This window comes from Stegostoma tigrinum, chromosome 11 (genome assembly GCF_030684315.1).
Source record: "Stegostoma tigrinum isolate sSteTig4 chromosome 11, sSteTig4.hap1, whole genome shotgun sequence".
Lineage (NCBI taxonomy): Eukaryota > Metazoa > Chordata > Chondrichthyes > Orectolobiformes > Stegostomatidae > Stegostoma > Stegostoma tigrinum.
The window spans coordinates 52,321,441-52,342,564 of NC_081364.1; the positions used below are offsets into that span (position 1 = coordinate 52,321,441).

A 21,124-nucleotide genomic window follows, 5' to 3' on the forward strand; every position below is an offset into this window, starting at 1 on the left:
CGTCATGTCCAAGGAGGGATGTTCTGGCTGTGGAGGCAGTGCAACAAAGGTTTACCACACTAATTCCAGAGCTGACGTATGAAGAGTGACTGGTTCAATTAGGATTATATTTACTGGAGTTTAGAAGAATAAGGGAGTATCTCATAGAAACCTACAAAATACTGACAAAACTAGATGACAGGGTAATTCCAGGAACAATATTCCTGATGACAGGGAGGCTAACCAGGAGTCACAGTATAAGGATTCAAGTAGGCTATTTAGGACTGAGATAAGGAGAAATTTCTTTTTTCAAATTGGTGAGCTTGTGGAATTCTCTGTCACTAGGTGATTTAGGTCAAATTTTGGATGCCTTCAAGAACAAATTGGGTTTAATTCTTGTCAAAGGGTATGGAGGAAATGTGGGAACAGAGTTCTGAATTGAACAATCAGCCATGATTGCATTGAATAGTTGAGCTGGTTCACAGTCTAAACATTCTACTCCAGCTTTGTTTTCAAAGTTTATGTTGTTTAGATGGAAACTTGAAAATGGTGGTGTTCCTATATATCTGCTGTCCTGATCCACCTGGGTGGTAGAGTTTGCGTTTGGAAAGTACTGAAGCTAACTTGAATGCATCTTCTAGTACACACTGCTGTCACTTTGTTTTTATAGTGGAGGGAATGTGTTCAAGGTACTCAATGGGATACTAATAAAGTGGGCAGCTTTGTCCTGAATGGTAGTTTCAGTTGGCAGCTGACATTTTCTGAAATTCTAGAAGTCCAATTAACTCAAACTGTTTTTGTAAAATTATGAAGCATGAAGCATAAATCAACTGGTTTAATATAATCAGTGCTGATGAAATGCTAACCCTGTTTTCTTCCCACAAATGCTGCCAGACTTGCTGAGATTCACCAGCAATTTCTGTTTTTGTTTCAGATCTTTAACATTTCTGGTTTTTGTTTTGTTATTGTCCTGGATGGTGCCCAGCTTCAAGAGTGTTGCTGGAGCTGCACTCGTCCAGGCAAGTGGACTGTATTCTATGCTGAGATGGACCTTGTAGTTTGTGGACAAGCATTGGGAATATTGCAGATGAATTCTTATCTCAGAATTCCAAGGCTCTGACCTGTGCATTTTTTCTGGCTTTAGAATCTTGGGAGGAAATTTGGCTTTTGCAGTCCACAGTGGAGTGTTTATACCAACCATCACGGAACTGGGAACAGATGCACAGATTGCCAAGTGGGTTCCCTTGGCTAGGGATTATCAAATTATCGGAACCTATGCTCAAACCGAACTTGGCCATGGTAAGTGGATAATTTGACAAGCTAACATTTGAGCGCAGTTTTCCAGCACGATTATATTGTACCAGTTTGTTTTATGCTTTATCATTTTACATAATCAAATTCTGAGTTAATTAGGCTACTAGAATTTACAAAAGTCAGCTGTTAAGTGGATATTGGTGCTTAACTTACTATGGCCTAAATCAGAGGGAAGTGTTTCTATCGTGAATCCAGCAAATACATTCTGATCTTGATTGAATGGTTGCACAGTTAAATTCACAATGGCCCCTTTCTGAAAATAATTTAATGACAATTTGATCTCCAATCAACTATTAGATCAGTTTAATGCTAGTCTGTTCCAATGACTGATATCTGGCTGTTTAGCAGACGTTTTTTTCATCATTTGAGATAGTTGGATAGATATGCAATTTCAGTTAGGTAAACATAGCATTTAGTTCCAAATATTTGTATGATTGGAACCTCTGAGCAACATAATATGTTTTACTGAAGTCAACAATGCAACAAACCTGGGTCAAACGCATTAGTTGAACCAAAGAGAAGTGATAACCAGAAAGAACTATAGTTATTTGATGATAAATAAATCAACTTTTGTTTCCATCTGTAATCTCTAACTTGCAACCTGTTCCGGTCTTAATCAGTTTACTTGCTATTCATTTTAAGGTAGCTATCTTCAAGGACTAGAGACAACTGCATCCTTTGATCCTTCCAATCAGGATTTCATCCTCAACTCACCAAAACCATCATCAATAAAGTGGTGGCCTGGTGACTGTAAGCCTCATAAAATTTTTCACTAACTAGACTTTAGAAGTTATTCATTTCTGCCTTTTGTTGAATTTGAACTTATAGTTACTTTGAATAGAAATAGATTTCTAACTCAAGAAAACCTGCGTACATTGTACTGCACTAAGTCATGACGATAACGTTATGGGTGCTGTCTACATGCGTATTGTTGAAATAAAATGGTCTAGGCCTTGCTGGAATAGAGTATATTATTGTACATGTCCTTAGTTAGATCTTTTCTGGAAACTTCATTTCATTTCATTGAATTGTTCCACCATTTCTTGCTGGAAGTGAAAGCTTACATTGATGAGATGATGCAATGAATCCTCTTGGATTTCAGTGAATGACAGAATCAACAGTACATTTAACAAATAAAATTTGAGGATTGAGAAAGAAACCAGAACAATGGAGCAAGATGAGTCAAATCAGGTGCTAAAGAAAGAAGACAGAAACGATTGAGAGAAAGAAATGGGAAATTGAGGAAAAATAAATTTAAAATCGGTCAGCAACAATTCAGTACACGTAGGAGTGAGACTGTGTGAATTAAATTGTTCTTTTTCTGTGCCAGAGAGATGATTTGACATTCGCATTGTCAAATATCACCTTGTTTAAGAGGTATTTTACACTTCTAACGACTAGGCATAATTTTCGATGGCACAATTCATGGGCAATTAGTGTTTAAATCCAGCATTCTTAAAAATAACAGGATGGCTGTTAACACAAGATGCCTTTTGTGTGAAACAAACAGGATATTGTAAATTGGCCAGCAAGTTGGGGGGCGCATATTCAAATAATCTATTACATTCTGTAGAGAAGTCTTAATAAATTTTATTTCCTGTTGTCAGTGGGTAGTTCGGCAAATCATGCTGTAGTTCTCGCACAGCTGTACACCCAGGGGAAGTGCCATGGGATGCACGCTTTCATTGTTCAGATTCGCAGTCTGCTGGACCATTCGGCTTTGCCAGGTAACATTCTGCTTTTTTTTATTTTCCTGACTCTCTGGCAAACTTTTTAATAAAAAGTTTGCCTTGTCTTGTTCTGACAGGTGGGTGAATTATGATGAAGTACTATTTTCCTAGTTTTGCGATGAAATTACACAACCATATTGCCTCTGACTGATTTACTTTGAACTTACCCAAGTATCGTGCTGTAACTTTTTTAACGAGAGCTTCTAACAGTTTCCCTATAATAGATATTAAGCCAACCAGCCTGTAGTCTCTTGCTTTCTGTCGTCTTTTTTGAATAAATGTACCATCTTCCCTCCTCCTAATCAAGGGATTTGGAGAATAATCAATACATCAACTATTTTACTAGTCACTTCTTTTAAGACACTAAAATGAAGTTGATCTGAACCCACAGTTGTACCATTTCTCTGGTGATTTTGATTCTGAGTTCCCCCGTGCATTCAATTTCCTAATTTTATTGCTGCTTTGAGATGTTGCTTGTCCCTTTTATATTGAAGATTGATGCCAAATTCTTGTTCAATTCTTCTGAATATGCTTGGTTTCCATTATTAATTGTCCAGTTTCACTTGCTGTAGGACCAATGCTCACTATGCTAGCTCTTCCTCTTGAAATATTTATAGAATCTCTTGCTATCTGTTTTTATATTTCTGGTTAGCATTCTCTTGTACTGTAATTTTTCCTCCTTTTTTATTAATTTTTTTGGTCATTCTTTTCAGACCTCTGTCTCCTGAACTTGGATCATCCTTCTCTATTGTGCGAAGGCTGTCATGAACAAGGGAAACCTTTTCCCAGTTCCCTGTCAGTACTAAGTGTCCTGTGTCCTGTGTCCCTCAAGGTTCAGGTTCCAATCCATGTTGTCCTAACAGTAATGTCTCTGTAATGATTACCGAGTCATACTTATTCTATTTTCACACCATTCTTTTGTTTTGAATACTCTCTACATTGAACTTTAGTTTTATGCTTGGGCTCTCATTATAAATTTTAGTTTTATGTTGACTCTTAGATTTATACTCTGTCCCTTTCTGTTGTGGTCACATTATCCTTTCCCATATTAGTACCTTCCTTTAAAGTTTTAGCAAAAATTTGTAGCTTGGGTTACGGATGAGATTGTTGACTTGCTCACCGAACCGCATGTTTTCGTTCAGACGTTTCATCACCATGACATCAGAGAGGCCTCCAATGAGGCAACGTTGTTCTACTCCACTTGGAATTTATACTAGAGATAACAAGGTGTAGAGGTGGATGAACACAACAGGCCAAGCAGCATCAGAGGAGCAGGTAGGCTGATGTTTCCAGCCTAGACCCTACTTCAGAAATGGGGGAGAGGGAAGGGTTTCTGAAATAAACAGGGAGAGAGGAGACAGATAGGTCAAAGAGGTGAGGAATGGACCCAGTAAAGGTGAGTGTAGGTGAGGAATTAGGGAGGGGTTAGGTCAGTCCAGGGAGGACAGACAGGTCAACTAGGTAGGATGAAGCTAGTAGCTAGGAGATGGGGGTGGGGCGTTAGGTGGGAGTTTTGGGACTAGTTGCACTAGTTTTGGGATGCGGTAGGGGGAGGGGAGATTTTGAAACTTGTGAAGTCCGTATTGATACCATTGGGCTGCAGGTCTCCCAAATGAAATGAGGTGCTGTTCCTGCAAACGTCAGGTGGTGTCATTGTGGCACTGTAGGAGGCCCAGGATGGACATGTCCTCTGAGGAATGGGAGGGCAAGTTGAAATGGTTCGTGACTGGGAGGTGCAGTTGTTTGTTGCAAACCAAGCATAGGTGTTCTGCAAAGCGGTCCCCAAGTCTCTGCATGGTTCACCCGATACAGAGGAGGCCACAATGGGAACAGTGGATACAGTATACCACGTTAGCAGATGTGCAGGTGAACCTTTGCTTGATGTGGAAAGTCTTCTTGGGGCATAGGGCGGTGTGAAGGGTGAGGTGTAGGGGCAGGTGTAGCACTTCCTGCAGTTGCAGGGAAAAGTGCCGTGTGTGGTGGGACTGGAGGGGAGTATGGAGTGGACAAGGGAGTCACGGAGAGAGAGGACCCTCCAGAAAGCAGATAAGGGTGGGCAGGGGAAAAATATCTTTGGTGGTGGGGTCGGATTGCAGATCGCTGAAGTGTCAGAGGATGATGCGTTGGATCCAGACGTTGGTGGAGTGGTACGTGAAGACGAGGGGGATTCTGTTTTTTGATTGTTATTGCGGGGAGGGGGTGTGAGGGATGAGTTGCGGGAAGTGCTGGAGACGCGGTCTCAACAACTGAGCGTGGAAAGTTGCGGTCCTTGAAAATCGAGGACATCTGAGATGTCCGGGAGTAGAATGCCTCCTCCACTGAGCAGATGCAGTGGAGGCGAAGGAATTGTAAATGGCGATGGCATTTTTGCAGGAAGGTGGGTGGGTGGAGGTGTATTCTAGGTAGCTGTGGGAGTCGGTGGGCTTGAAGTGGATATCAGTTTCCGGGTAGTTGCCAGAGATGGAAACACAGAGGTCCAGGAAGAGGAGAGAGGTATCAGAGATGGTCCGGGTGGAAAGTGTTGGTGAAGTGGACGAACTGTTCAAGAACCTTGTGCGAGCACGTGGCAGTGCCGATACAGTCTTCGATGTAACAGAGCAAGAGGTGTGGGTACAGAAGAGGATCATTCCACGTAACCTACAAAGAGGCAGGCGTAGCTTAGGCCCATGCGGGTACCCATGGCCATTCCCTTTGTCTGTAGGAAGTGGGACAGGAAGAAGCGGAGGGCCTTTAGGCCATCTGCATGGGGAATGCAGGAGTATAGGGACTGGACGTCCATGGTAAAGATGAGGTGTTGGGGACCAAGGAATTGGAAGTGTTGGAGGAGGTGGAGGGTGTGGGTGGTGTCACGGACATAGGTAGGGAGTCCTTGGACCGGGGGGAGAAAATGGCATTGAGATAAGTGAAAATAAATTCAGTAGAGCAGGAGCAGACAGAGACGGTTATGTGGAACGATCCCTCTTCCGTAGCTACACTGCCCTAAACCCCACCTCTTCCTCTGTTACAATGATGACTGTATTGGCACCGCCTCATGCTCCCATGAGGGGCTCAACAGTTCGTCCACTTCACCAATGCTTTGCACCCCAACCTTAAGTTCACCTGGACCGTCTCTGATACCCCTCTCTCCTTCCTGGACCTCTCGGTTTCCATCTCTGGAAATCACCTGGAAACTGATATCCATTTCAAGCCCACCGACTCCCACAGCTACCTAGAATACACATCCACCCACCCACCTTCCTGCAAAAATGCCATCCCCTATTCCTGATTCCTTTGCCTCTGCCGCATCCGCTCGGAGGATGAGGCATTCCACTCCCGAGCATCTCATGTCCTTGTTTCTCAAGGACCTCAACTGCCACCACCGCCACCAAACAACCCCCCCCCCCCCCACCCCCTCCCCATAATAACGACCAAAACTGAATCCCCCTCATCCTCATGTACCACCCCACCAACCTCTGGATCCAATGCATCATCCTCCATGCCCCAAGAAGACTTTCCACGTCAAGCAGCTGTTCACCTCCACATCTGCTCATGTGGTATACTGTATCTGCTGTACCTGTTGTGGCCTCCTGTACATCAGGCAAACCAAGCGGAGGCTTGGGGACCGCTTTGCAGAACACCTACGCTCAGTTCGACCTAAACAACTGCACCTCCCAGTTACGAACCATTTCAACTTGCCCTCCCGTTCCTCAGATGACATGTTGATCCTGGGGTTCCTGCAGTGCCACAATGATGCCACCCAAAGGTTGCAGGAACAGTACCTCATATTTCACTTGGGAACCCTGCAGCCCATTGGTATCAATGCGGACTTCACAAGTTTCAAAATCTTCCCTGCCCCTACCACATCTCAAAACCCAGCCCAGCTGGTCTCCGCCTCCCAAACCTATCCTTCCTCCCACCTCAATTTCCTACCAACAAGCCTTATCCTGCCCCCTTGACCTGTCCATCCTTCCTGGACTGATCTATCCCCTCCGTGACTCACCATCTACACTCCCCTTTACTGACTCCATCGCTGCCTGTTTGTCCTGTCTGTCTCCTCTCCACCTATTTTCTCCTCTATCTATCTTCTATCCACCTCCCCCTCTCTCCCTATTTATTTCAGAACCCCCTTCCCCTTCCCCATTTCTGAAGAAGGGTATAGGTCCAAAACGTCAGCTTTCCTGCTCCTCTGATGCGCCTTGGCCTGCTCCACACCTTGTTATCTCAGATTCTCCAGCATCTGCAGTTCCTACAATCTCTGGAATTTATATTGTCTGGTCCACTATGGGGCCATTTCCGGTTTTGATCTGTGTAGGTTTGTATATGGGAAACAATTCTGTACGTTTGTTGATTGCATTATGGGTGGAGAACCATGCCTCTAGGAACACCTTTGTACATCCGTGTTTTGCTTGGGCTACTTTGGTTACCTTGTCCTAGTTAAACTGATGGCCTTCATTGTCCGAGTATACTAATAATAAGGATTGTGCATCATGCTGTTTTGCTGCTAGCTGACGTTTGTGTATTCTGATGTCTAGTTTCCTTCCTGTCTGTCCAATGTAATGTTTGTGGCAGTTGTTGCGTGGTATTTTGTAAACCACGTTGGTTCTGCAGGTTGTGGGAATGGGGTCTTTAATCCTTGTGAGTGTTTGTCTTTCATTGGCAGTGGGCTTATGTGCTACTATGATTCCTAGTGGTCTTGGGAGTCTTGTTGTCAGTTCTGATATATTCTTGATATAGGGCAGTATGGCCAGTGTGGTAGGACGTACTGTGTCCTCCTGTTGTTGTCTGTTTGGTAGGCATGTGCAGCTGAAGTTGTGGGGATATCCGTTCATAGGGAAGACCTTGTATAGGTGCTCTTCCTCTTTTTTTTTTTTCTGTATAGTTCCGGAGTGTTACAGTGTATCTTGGCCCATCTAAATAGTGTCACTAACACATCGGCCACACTCCCCTATGTCAAGAACGTATCAGAACTGACAAGACTCCTAAGACCACTAGGAATCATGGTAGCACACAAGCCCATAGCCACTCCAGGACAAACACTCACAAGGATTAAAGACCCCATTCCCACAACATGCAAAACCAACTTGGTTTACAAAGTACCTTGCAACGATTGCCACATACATTACATTGGACAGACAGGAAGGAAACTAGCCATCAGACTACGTGAACGTCAGCTAGCAGCAAAACTGCACAATGAACTTTCCTTAACATCGGTACACTCTGACAATGAAGGCCATCAGTTTAACTGGGACAAGGTAACCATAGTAGTCCAAGCCAAACATAGACATGCACGGGAGTTCCTAGAAGCATGGTTCTCCACCTGTAATGCAATCAACAAACATAGAATTGGACCCCATGTACAAACCCCATACTGATCAAAATCGGAAATGACACTGCTCACCATAACGGATTAGAGAGTATAAATTCCAAGCAGAGTACAACAACACGACTTCATCAGAAGTCTCACTGATGATGTCACCTAGCATGGTGACGAGACGTCTGAATGAAAACAAGCCAGCTTGGCGAGCAAGTCAACAATACTTTTCTTTTTGGCCTTGAATCCACTCTTTGACTTACCACATCTTCCCACATGATTCCTTGCTGCCACTATTTAATCTAAAATCCTCTCAACTTCTATGGATATGCAGTGCTAAGGATTGAGTAATTTCCACTGTGAATTACATCTCGCTGTAAAGTGGTTTCACTTGTTCGAACTTGATACACTGGAAGCTGGGTCTGTGACAAATCTCACCATGTCCCTGATTGAATTAATCACCATTGTGGGTTTCTGCGACTTGCATCTTTTTGTAGCCCTTAGAGAAGAGTCTTGACTCAAGTTTATCTCTAGAAAACAGGCAATAACAACATCCTTTACAATTTAAAAAGATATTCTACTAAAACTGACTGCATCAATGAAACTCAAATCCTATAAATTTTTGAGATAATTTTCAACATTTTAAAATTGGATTCGTCGTAGAAGGTGGATTAGAAACTTTGATTAACAATGCTTATTTTGTTTTGCGATAGACCAGTTTTCACTTGTGTTACTAAGTCTGAATCAGGTTACCACAGTTAAATATATCAAGAGTAGCTGTATTAATGCAAAAAGAAACACATTCTATAATCTTGCAGATTCAAGAAAGATTCTGTGCATGGGTTTCCACTCCCTGGAGATGACAAAAATGGCAAATACTTGGGCAAGTTAGCCTTGGAAAGAAACTCCTTATTTTCCAATTCTAGTTCAGGGCTAGATGAAAAGGTCTACCAGCAATCTCTTGACTTGCTTGCAGTTACTCTCCTTAAGTGAACATGGTGCCCACCCCACAAAAAGAAGAAAAATATCACCTTCTCTTTGCTGGATGCCCTGAACTGTAGGTTCTGACCAATGGACTTCAGAACTAGAAGTTCCCAGCACCGAATTAGCCAGAAGCTTCTGGTAACCCAGTTAACCAGTACTGAGGTTTCCCTGTCAAATGTTAATGAACTGATTGGATGATCAGGTGAGTTAGCTGGCCAGTGGGCATGTACTGTCTGACATATTTCTTTTCACATTTAGAAATAGTTCTTGAAATGTTCACTCTTAAATATATTCAGACTGTTAAGTTCCATAGTCTTATGCTATAGAGAAATCAACAGATTCTCACCTTCTGAGCTAAGATATTTCTCCTACTCTATCATAAATGACCTACTGCATACCCTGAGACTGCGACCCTTTGTTCTAGAGCCCAGCTCAGAGAAATATCATCCCTATATCCAGTCTGTCTGGAATTGTCAGAATGTTATACATTTCATTGAGATCTCCTCCTGTTCTTCTAAACTTAAAGAATACAGATCTTTGTTGATTGAGTATCTCCGCATACAACAATGCTGCCATCTTTGGTACTAAACTAGTGAGCCTTCACTATTCTTGCTCTATAGAAAGTATCGCTTATGTAGAAAATCTTTCTGAACTCCCAAAGGCATTACATCCTCTGGTACTTCCTTCTCAATTCCACTTGTTTCATCTTCATCTTCAAAATAGTCAAGTAAGTTTGCTAAACTGATGTCCCGTCCATTGTGACTGTCTATCCCATTGACATTTTCTAAGCACCCTGTTACACTTCTTTTGTTATACATTGTAATATTTTTCCTAATAATAATGTGAAACTAACATGTCTATAATCCCGATTTTCCCCCCCCCAACCCTCCGTCTTTTTTAAAGTGCTAGGGTTATTTTTGTCATCTGTCACCTGCTGGGACTGTTCCAGAATTAACAGAATTTTGAAATATGATCAACACATTCACTAATTCGCATCTTTTTTGGCACTCTGGAATGTAGATCATCAGGCCCTGGGGATTTATCAGCTTTCAGCCCCATTAATTTTTCCAGCACTTTTTTCAAAATCTATCACTAACTTCCTTCGATTTATCCTCGCTAGAACCTTTGTTCCCTAACATTTCTAGAAAGTTTTTTTGCATGAGGAGAGAAGTAGAGTTATTTAATTGCCTGCCACTTCCTAATTATTTATTATCTATTATTAACCACCTTGTTTCAGATTGTATCTTCATTTCTCTGCTTTAATTTTTTTCATTTTATGCTAACAACAGTTTTTACAATCTGCTCAGTTTGATGATAGACACGTACATTTCAATGAAATCTTGAGCAAACAAAAAAGTCTTACCTGGAAAGCAGCACAAGGTTTGGTGATCGTGACCAGAGTGGAATCTTGGTGTCATCTTCCGATAGAGGAGATATTTGAATTAGTATCTCAGTATGTGGTGGAGGACGGAGTAAAAACGTGATTCTGTCTTCACTTTAGGCCTTGATCTTGCCTTTGCTGATGTTGAATTTATGGAGGAGTTGACTTAAATCTTTACTTCTAGAATAGTTTAGGAGCTCATCCTGTCTTTTGCAAATAGGTCCTCTTTTTAATTGTTGAGAGAGGGAGCATTGTAATAAAATTAAATTTCTTGCGCACCTAAAAAGCAATGTTACCCAAGAAAGGGGACTGGGGGGAGAAGTTTCTCAATTTTTCCAGTCACCTGCAGAGATTCAAATGTATAATAATGGCTGTTATTAGAATACCAAAACCTGACTCAGCCGACTTTAGCATAAATTATTCCCTGCATATACTCTCCTGTCATGCACTCAGCCTTTTAGCCCTCCTGAGAACTCAGCTGTTAGTTCAAGCTTTTTGCTCTTCCCCTTTACTGTATCCTTCAGCTCCATGTTCATTGCTCCTCACTCATTTGTGAAGCACTGCAGAACTATTTTTAACTACCTTTAAATGTGATGTGTTCACCCAGTTGGTATATTGCACTTCACAAGGTAATTACTGATGAGCAAAGCTGTTTGACACCATTCTGATCTGTGCAGAGATCACAATGCTGACCCTGGGTTTTAGCATCCAATAGTTTCTTAAATGATACCCAGGTTTTTTGCTCCACTACTTATAGATGAAGGTTCTTTCATCCGTTGGTCTTCGTTTTATCAAGGTTTGTTTTATACACACTGTGTAAAATTATCATTTGCTAGTTTAAACCTGTCACCTGATTCTAATTTAATATAAAGCAGCACTGGGAGTAAGATTAGGAAAATCGATCAGCCAGTTTGGACACGATAAAGTTCAACAATTAGCAAGCAGAGACAAGTAAATAACCAGGTTTTTGTTTTGAGTGGTGACTCGGCAGTAAATGTGGCTAGGACACTGAGAAACCAGTGCACTTCTATCTTTTACACCCACTTGAGAAGATTGCTCTTTTAAAAATGCCTGTATTACATTTCATATCCCTGTGTTTTGCCCATGTCTGCACTTTTGAGTTGTGCACCCTAATTCCCCTGATATATATCCTGATTGAATTTTTCACACCTTTGCTGTTTTAGAATTCAAGGTATTAATCAAATTAGAAAAATGCCCTCCTGTCAATCTCTGTCACCCAATAGATATTTCTGCCTACTCTACTCTGACGTAACACCACTGAAGTGGACCCTTTCACCTTGTGTAGTTTCCTAGCCAGTACCATCTTTTACCTTAGACCTCTGCAATTTTGTACATAATTATATCCTCTTGTGTGAAATATTATCCAAATCCATTTGGAAATCAAGGCATACCTCACCTTGGAGTTCACCAAAGACCATTTCTGGATGCTTTTACTGAATGCAGTTCTAAGTTAAACACTATTAGTAGATGATTATTGTATACATGATCCTCAAAGTTTCTCCTGATGGTAGATTCCGTTTTCTTAAATGACATGGACTTATGGAACATGAATGGTTTTATAACTTTTGTTGTCAACTTGCTGAATGAAGGAATTCCAATCCTGGGGATCTTAAATTTAGTATGGGAGTCCCTGAATTATGAATGTCCAAGTTACAAACATGATTCCATACATGGTTTTAAAATTTAAATACCTGCCGTGTGAATATTTCCTATACGAATAGCTACTTTCCATTGTCCTGAATTGTGTTCCAAATCCAACAAACCGGCTTACCAATGGACTCCAGAATGGGACCCATTTGCAATCTGGGGACTGCCTGTAAATTTAATAAAATCTGGAATAAAAACTTAATTTCACTGGTGACCATGAAACCTCCAGATTGTCAGTAAAATCCTCTGGTTGGACTGTGGCCTTCAGGTAAAAGAGTCATCTGTGCCAAGGCAGCCTGCTTCCATGTAATGACCTTCTGAAAATGGCCAAGTGTGCTACTCGGTCATCTTGTATTCAGGCAAGTGGCTGACCACCACCACTACAAGCTAATTGGGAATATACAACAAATTCTGGTCTTGCCAATGATGTCATCATCCCAGGAATGCTTCGCAAGAAATGGATACTAATGCTAATGTATTTTATAATGTAATTCCAGGTGTCAAGATTGGAGATATTGGCCCAAAGATGGGCCTTGAACATGTTGACAATGGATATTTAATGTTGCAAAACATTCGCATTCCCAAGGATAATATGCTGAACAGATATAGTGAGGTATGTATTTTTCTCACAATTCTTAAACTAGAGTTTTCAATTTTTAAAAAATTATGCATGGGATATTGAATGTTGTTCATAAGGCACCACTTATAGCCCTCTGTTGCACTTGAGAAGGTTGTACAGGCCATCTCGCTAGAAGGAGAAACTATGAATGCAGAAAATCTCCAAAATCATGGAATAAATCTCATTGTATTGCTTTGGAATTTGAAGGTTTTAAAATCTAATTTTTGTGATAGTGAGCTACTTTCTTAAACCACTGCAATTTCTGTGCTAAAAGTACTTTTGCATGGCTGTTAAGTAGAGATTCTTTCAAAATCTGATCCAGCAAAAATTTAAGGAATGCAACATATGTTCAAGTCAGTGTTGAGTGACCTGGAGGAAACCCATGCAGCCCATGATGTTGATGGTAGAGATGTTCTGTGGAGCTATTGATGTTGAATGTTATAGAAAACTGTTCAGATTATTTTCTTGTGGAAACTGAAATGGTGAGACCAACAACCCAGGTTGAGTGCACACATGATAAAAGCAGCTTTAAGTTTCTACATTCTCTCTAAATACTGCCGTACTGATGATATGTCAGCCCTGCCTTGTAGAATGTTAATAGCTTACACATCTCATCTGACGACATGCTCGTCCTGCACATTATACTGTGCATGAGTTATTTACAATGTTTTACATTAATTACATGTTTTTTTTTACTGAATCAGAAATACCGGTTTTACATTAATCCCTGTTGCCACTCTAGATTACTTCAGACGGTCGCTATATTAAAAAAGGATCTGACAGAATCAATTACATTGCTATGGTATTTACTCGAGTGAAGATAATAACTGAAGAAATGGTGACTGCTCTTTCCAAAGCCTGTGTTATTGCTATTCGATATTCTGTGGTGAGACGCCAATCAAAGTTAAAGCCTGGGTATGTTGGAATTCCATATCGCTTAATAAATATTTGTATGCAGTGAGTGTTCACTTGCGTGTTATCTGTACGTTAAAGTTTTTTTTTATTGTTGCAGATTCTATTTCCAAGTAAAAGCAGAATCAGTTGAAGGAATTTTCAGATTTTTAATCTGAAAGCTATTTTGATGGAAATATACAATAAATCTCTCAATTACATTTTGGGTGCTGATTGCAACAGAAGAATATAAGAATTTTCAAAACCAGCAAAGGTCTTTGAGGTTCAACAAATGAACTGTTTGCAGCCTACTTGCATAATATTCTCTCGACCTCTGTTCTTTCCTGGAATATGTCTCATTGTCTTGATGCATTGTCTTACTGGCTTAAGAACTTCTCCTAGTAACTAATTATGCAAGCTTGTGACCCGACAAGTAGAATAGAATTCTACCTGGCATTCTTTCTAGCCCCTAACTTATGAATTTTAACTGCTTGAGCCCTTTGAACCTTCAACCAGACCGAACATCCTAGTTTCATAATTTTTGACAGCCATTTCCATAATATAGAGAACTTTAAACATGTTTACACACATTCTCTTCGTCCTCGAAGAAAATAAACTCAGCTTCTCTAACCATTCTTAATATATTCCTTATACCTGCATCATTTTGGTTGTCCGTCTCTTTCACGTACAATAAAATCCTACAGTCAGTGATAACTGGCTACTGTATGCCAGATAGGATGAGACCAAATGTTGTACATTAATAACCCTGTAGTACAATCTGTTTACATTACTCCATCCCTCTCCTGATATTTATATTTTTCACTGCAACCAAGTTTGATTTCATAGTTTTAAGTAGGTATTCCATTAGCATTATATCTATTAACTGAATTGTTGGAAACCAACAAAGAAAATGGTAGTTACAGTAGAGAAAACATCTAACACAAAAATCAGGCTATTGTCCAAGATATCTGCACAATAAATGTCTAATAACTGGCTGATTCAACTTGTACGTTGAACACTCAGCTTTGTGATTCATGATTTTGAAATTATGATCGGCTTTCAGGGAAATGGAAGCAAAAATTCTAGATTATCAGACCCAGCAACAGAAGCTTCTTCCTCAGCTGGCAACAGCATTTGCCTTTCATTTCATGGCCTCATCATTGGATACCTTCTGCAACCAAGTGAAAGTACAGATCAAAAGCAAGGGAGATGCCTCATCATTGCCTGAGGTAAGATAATTTGGCTAATTTTGGGCATGTACAGGCAGAGTAACATGCAATCTGCACAATAATGAGGACGAAAACAATTACATCTGCAGCACCATCCTTTTAAAAATAACTTCTAAAGAACATGCAAGTAATATCCTTGGTCATCAGCTGTCAATTTCCTGAGATGTAACATGTCAGCAGTGCTAGTGGATAACAGTGATTCAAAATAAGTGAAATAGTGCTTTTACTGCAAGTATAATGGGAGGGTCTGTTTCGTTTCAAAGCATCAGTCTGCATTATGTACTTCAGTCCTGTTGTGGGACTTGAAGCTGTTGACTTCCTGATTCGGCAGCACAACTGATGCCACTGAATGAGGCTGACATTACCTCAAAACTGTGAGAAAAATATCAGAAAAGAACGTATCATCAGAGGAGTAGGAAAGTCGACGTTTTGAGTTGGAAATTGAACCAAAGAAGGGTCCTGATCCGAAACGTTGACTTTCCTGCACCGCTGATGCTGCCTAACCTGCTGTGTTCCTCCAGCTCCACACTGTGTTGACTCTGACTCCAACGTCTGCAGTTCTTGCTATGTCCCAGAAAAGAACATAGGATGCGTTTGTTTTGGACACACTAAATATCAGCATTTTTGGATAATATGAAGCAGACTTATAATTTGCTTCTGATTTTTCAACCGGTTTATTTCTATTGTGTTTTTTTTTTAGGAAGTACACAAATGAAGTTTTACAAAGTTAGTCATTTTGATTTATGGACTCGACTCAGTTCCCTGAATGTAATGTAACTGATGCACACTGTGCAGTGTTATCTCAGGAAAAAGCTTAATATCTGAAAGTGTTTTTAATAAGAGTGAGTTTCCACCTCCCAATGTGATGAGCGGCATGTGGAACTAACCGATGAACAGATTCATATCTTACAGTTAATATGAACATCAGTCAGAGGTTTAATAAATATTCTAGACATATTATTAAATTCAAGATCTAAGAAGATCACTTGAAATTTTAATTTCATAACGTTATGGCGTACAGATCTAATCTCTCATTTTTATTTCTTTGTCCTTTTTTACCTTTCAGTTGCATCTCAGAATTTTTAAACTCTCGGTCCTTGAGACCTGACAAAAGATATGCCTTGAACATTTTAATGGAGTAATTCTAATTGGGATGTAACGTAAATAACATAGGCAAAACCTTCCTGCAGGGTCAAATCAGCTGATGAAGTTGAATTCAGTGTCAGTAGGAACCATCCCTCTCTATTAACGTGGTAGTATTTGCCTAATTTTCTGCATGTCAGATTGAGCTAGTTCTTTCATGGGTTTAATTAGATCACACTTTCAAAAAGAACCTAGATTAAGAGCAACTTTAATGAAAATATAGAAAAACGCCTGGGGGCAGAAACAGAAACAGGATACTGAGTTAGAAGATCATCCATGACCATATTGAATGGCAGAGGAGGCTTGAAGGGCCAAATGACCTACTCTTCCTATTTTCTGTGTTTCTATGAATGCAATTGTAATGTGGCAATTAAGATGGAAATTTCAGAAATAGGTTTACAAAATGTTTCTGAAAAGCATCAGTTAAAGATAGCTGTGGTTTTGTTTACACATCACCAGTAAATTTCGTACTGCTGACATTGGAGAACATTACATTCCAGAAGATCCAAGTTTTACAGAATTCACATTATTTACAAAAAATAAAACTGTGGAGGTATTTAAAATCATAGGCGTAGCCAGAGTAGATGGAGACAAACTGCTCCCATTGGTGGAAACGTTGAATACAGAGGATAAAGACTTAACATGAGTGACATAAAAACCATAAGTGATACAGGACAACTCATTGTTTTGTGCAACGTGTGGCTAGAATCTGGATTCTCAGAATAAGGGGTTTAACATTGAAGACCGATTGAAGAGGAATCTCTTCTATCTAAGGATGGTGAATCTGGTTGAATTCTTTACCCTAGAGGTCTGTCAAGTCTGCGTTGTTAAGTGTATTTATAGCTGCGATAGACAGATTTTTCATCTGTAAAGGAATCTAGCATTATGAGGATAAGGTAGGAAAGTGGAGTTGAGGATGACCAGATCAGCCATGATCTCATTGAATGGCAGAACATGTTTGATGGGCTGAATGGCCTACTGCTGCTCCTATATGTCATGGGCTTAAAAAATCATGGCTGATCAGTCCCAGGCCTCAACTCCTCTTTCATGCCAGCTCAGTGTGACCCTTAACTCCTGATATTTCAAAAATCTATCCACCTCCCATTTAAATATTTTTAATGATCTAGCCTGCACAACACTCTGGGGTCAAGTATTTCAAACATTCACTACCATGTGAGAGAATAAATTCCTTTGTAAGTCAAGCATTTTAAAAAAAGTGATCCCTTCTTCTGTAACTACGTCCCATTGTTCAAGATTACCCCACCAGTGAATCAACATCTCGGCACCTACTCTGTCAAGCCCCCTGTGAGAATCTGTTATCTTTGAATAAGATCATCTCTCATTCTTCGAAATTCTAATAAATGAAAAAGTAATCTGTTTAGCTATTCTTGATGAAGCAACACCTTCATCCCAGAAATCAGCCTAGTGAATATCTTTTTAAAGTCTCCAATGCCAGTACACTTTCTTTTCCCCAAATGTGGGAACAAAGTTGTGTACAGTACTTCGGCCCCAACAGCAGCCTGCACCATTGAAACTAGACTTTCTTGTTTTTAATAAACCCCAGACTCTGGCAATCAAGGCCAAATTTCATTTGCCTTTTTGATTATTTGCTGCACCTGCCTGCTAACTTTGTGTTTCATGCATAAGGTTGCGCGGGTCCCTCTAAGCTGCACACTTTTAGAGTCTCTCTAAAAGCATGACCTTACTCTTTCTTACATTAAACTCCATTTGCCAAGCTTCTGCCCATTCACCCAACTTATCTATATGCCCTTGCAGATTCCTTATGTCTGCATCACAACATATTTTGCCACATAATTTAATCATAAAGGCAAGATGCACTGTTCCTTCCTTAAGTCATTAATACATGTAGTAAATAATTGAGGCCCAAGGATTGAGGCCCAAGGACTGATGCTTGTAGCTGCTACATTCCTCACCTTACTACATTTGGAAAAATAGTTCATGAACTGTGTGATCCATTGGTTAAGAGATAAATATTGACCAATAAAACACTTGCTTGGAAAAGAAAGAAAATCTTGGCCTTCTGATTATTTTTTTTAAAAGAGAATGTGTCAACGCTTGTCCAACTTTTTATTTCTGTGCAGCTCCATGCCTTGTCGGCAGGCCTAAAAGCTTTGATATCAGATGCCTGCAGTGCTGGAGTCGAAGCGTGTCGCAGAGCTTGTGGCGGCCATGGTTATTCAAAACTGAGTGGCTTACCCTCTCTTTACAGTCGGGTGGTCGCCTCCTGTACCTATGAAGGGGAAAACACTGTATTGCAATTGCAGACTGCACGGTATGGTAGAAGCAGCTTAAATATTATGGGATTGCTCTATAAAGTCTGTTTCAAGTTTAGTACTTAGAGTCATGGAGTTATAAAGCATGGAAACAAATCCTTCAGTCCAACTTGTCTGTACTGACCAGATATCCTAATCTGATCTAGTCCCATTTGCCAGAATTTGGTCCATATCCCTCTAAAATGGCCCTATTCATATAGCCATCTAGATAGCTTTTAAATGTTGTAATTGTACCAGGCTCCAACAGGTCCCCTTGCAGCTCGTTCCATATGTGTGCCACCCTCCTGTGTAAGGAAGTAGCCCCTCGAGTCCTTTTTTTTTAAAATCTTTTTGTCCTCTTACCTTGAAACCTATACTGTCTGTCTAGTTTTGGACTGTTTTTTTCTTCACCCACCCACACCACCACCATCCACCATCATCACCACCACCACCCCCCCCCCCCACCCCACCCCCTAGCCCTTGAAAAAACACTTTGGCTATTCACCCTGTCCATGCCACTCATGATTTTATACATCTCTGTTAGTTCACCCTTCAGCCCTAGATGCTTTGGGAAAATTACCCCAGCCTATTCAGCTTCTCCCTGTAACTTCTTTTTGTCAGTCTTCATCAGTGTGTATATGCCCAAAAATCTGTAGTAAAATATATTAAATAATCAAGTAACTGCACTGGATGCACACCCATCTGTCCTTTTATAATCAACAAACCCTGACCTTCAGAAGTAAAGTTTTCAACCCTACTATATTTTGCTCCCTAAGATCTGGGCTAGATACTTGGTCATTTATAGCACCAATCTATATACAGGATCTGCTGCTAGCTTCTGCCTCAGGCTAGCATTCAGGATTTCCCAGGACTTGATGTGTAATCTCCGTAATAATCCAAGCTCCAAATTACCTCTGTTGAGACCGCTACTTCAGATCAGCTCCTGGAGCAGTGCCTACAGTCCAACTTCAGACAGAATTAAACTTTTGAATCTGGTTTACCACCCACAAAAATTAAAAGAAATTAGAGGAAATTATAGACTTCCCAAATTGCTGTCTGATGATGTTCAGTTGCTGCTAGTGCAAATATTTATGATGAAAGTAATTTCATTATTAGACTATAATATTCATGTTGTTTTTGGTAGTGTAGCATTTTTTTTAAACTTTAAAGTAGATGAGGAATTTGTACAGCTTTATAATATGACATACATAACCAGTATCATGCAAATTCCATTTTTAAACAGCTTAGCTTTGCAATGAAGATGGTTTACTATTGAAAATCTCGGTGCAGTTGTTAACTTATTTGTTAAACTTTGCTTGCATTCCAATGTTGAGCCATAAATAAATTGCCGTGCAGTCGTAACAGAGACCTGGACACCAAAATCAACTTTAGAACTGTATTGAACGGTGATTGGTTACAAGTAAGCATATGCATCAGCTATGTTTACAAGTAAGCTATCTGGGGGACTAAGAGTTCCTCCTATCTATGATAGCTTGTAATGTTGAGTGCCAAACGATGCACACATCCATTCCTATAATTTACATCTTAAAACACACCCACTTTGGTCATATGATTTGTTCACAACACTACATGGTATTCTTTTTTGTCTAAACCTTGACAAACCAGCAGTCCACTTCTGCATTTCAGATGGCTGTTCTTGGTGTCCAGTCTGTGTTTTGCAACCAAAACAGCTGTTTTAATCCCCACTGCTCTATTTTCCTCCTCTAGGCATATTATAAGGTTTGTAGTTAATCACGTGTGCCAGCTACCTTATGGTACTCTTTAGCTATGCTGGGTTGTCAACTTAGTATGTTTTACATTTTCTCCTGGAAAGTGTTACTGAACAAAACAACATTGGAGTGCAGGTTCATAGTTCCTTGAAAGTAGAGTTGCAAGTAGATAGGAGAGTGAAGATCTTCAGAAGTGAAAGAAGGGTTGACACCTTTATTTCTGCAGGTTGGGGCTTTTTGATGACGACAGATGGGTGCTGTTACTTGAATATTTAATATATTTTACTATAGATTTTTGGGCACATACACACTTATGAAGAATGATACAAAGAAGCTACAGGGAGATGCTGAGTAGGCTGGGATAATTTTCCTGGACCATCAAGAGCTGAGGGATGACCTTATAGAAGTTGATAAAATCATGAGGGGCATGGTCAGTGCATTGAGTATAGGAGTTAGGAAGTCATGTTGCAGCTGTACAGCACGTTGGTTAGGCCACCTTTTGGGATACTGCTTGCAATTCTAGTCTCCTGATACAGGAAGGATGTTGTTAAACTAGAAAGGGTTCAGAAAAGATTTACAAGGATGTTGCTGGGTTTGAGCTATAGATAGAGGCTGAATAGAATGGAGCTAATTTCCCTAGAGTTTTGGAGGCTGAGGGATGAGGTTTATAAGATCATGAGGGGCATGGATAGGCTAAATAGACCAGGTCTTTTCCCTGAGGTGGTGGAGTCCAAAACTAGAAGGCATAGTTTAAGTTGAGAGTAGGAAGATTTGAAAGTGATTGTGAGGCCTATATTTTTCGCACAGAGAGTAGTGTATGTATGGAATGAGCTGCCAGAAGAAGTGCTGGAGGCTGGTACAATTACAACATTTTAAAAAGGCATCTGGATGGG

At 40.4% G+C, this 21,124-nt stretch overlaps 1 protein-coding gene across 2 annotated transcripts in view; it reads left to right on the plus strand.

Moving 5' to 3' along the window:
• The window catches only part of LOC125460594 (peroxisomal acyl-coenzyme A oxidase 2-like), a 50,573-nt gene that overhangs the window by 8,916 nt on the left and 20,533 nt on the right, over positions 1–21,124 (plus strand). The window contains exons 3-9 of one of the 2 annotated variants that reach the window (XM_048548224.2): positions 1,124–1,278; positions 1,936–2,043; positions 2,901–3,020; positions 12,844–12,959; positions 13,708–13,880; positions 14,920–15,085; positions 18,331–18,521. In XM_048548224.2, the coding sequence (XP_048404181.1) occupies positions 1,124–1,278; positions 1,936–2,043; positions 2,901–3,020; positions 12,844–12,959; positions 13,708–13,880; positions 14,920–15,085; positions 18,331–18,521 (1,029 nt within the window). The remainder of the gene's footprint in view (positions 1–1,123; positions 1,279–1,935; positions 2,044–2,900; positions 3,021–12,843; positions 12,960–13,707; positions 13,881–14,919; positions 15,086–18,330; positions 18,522–21,124) is intronic. The other variant, XM_048548225.2, reaches the window with a different exon arrangement.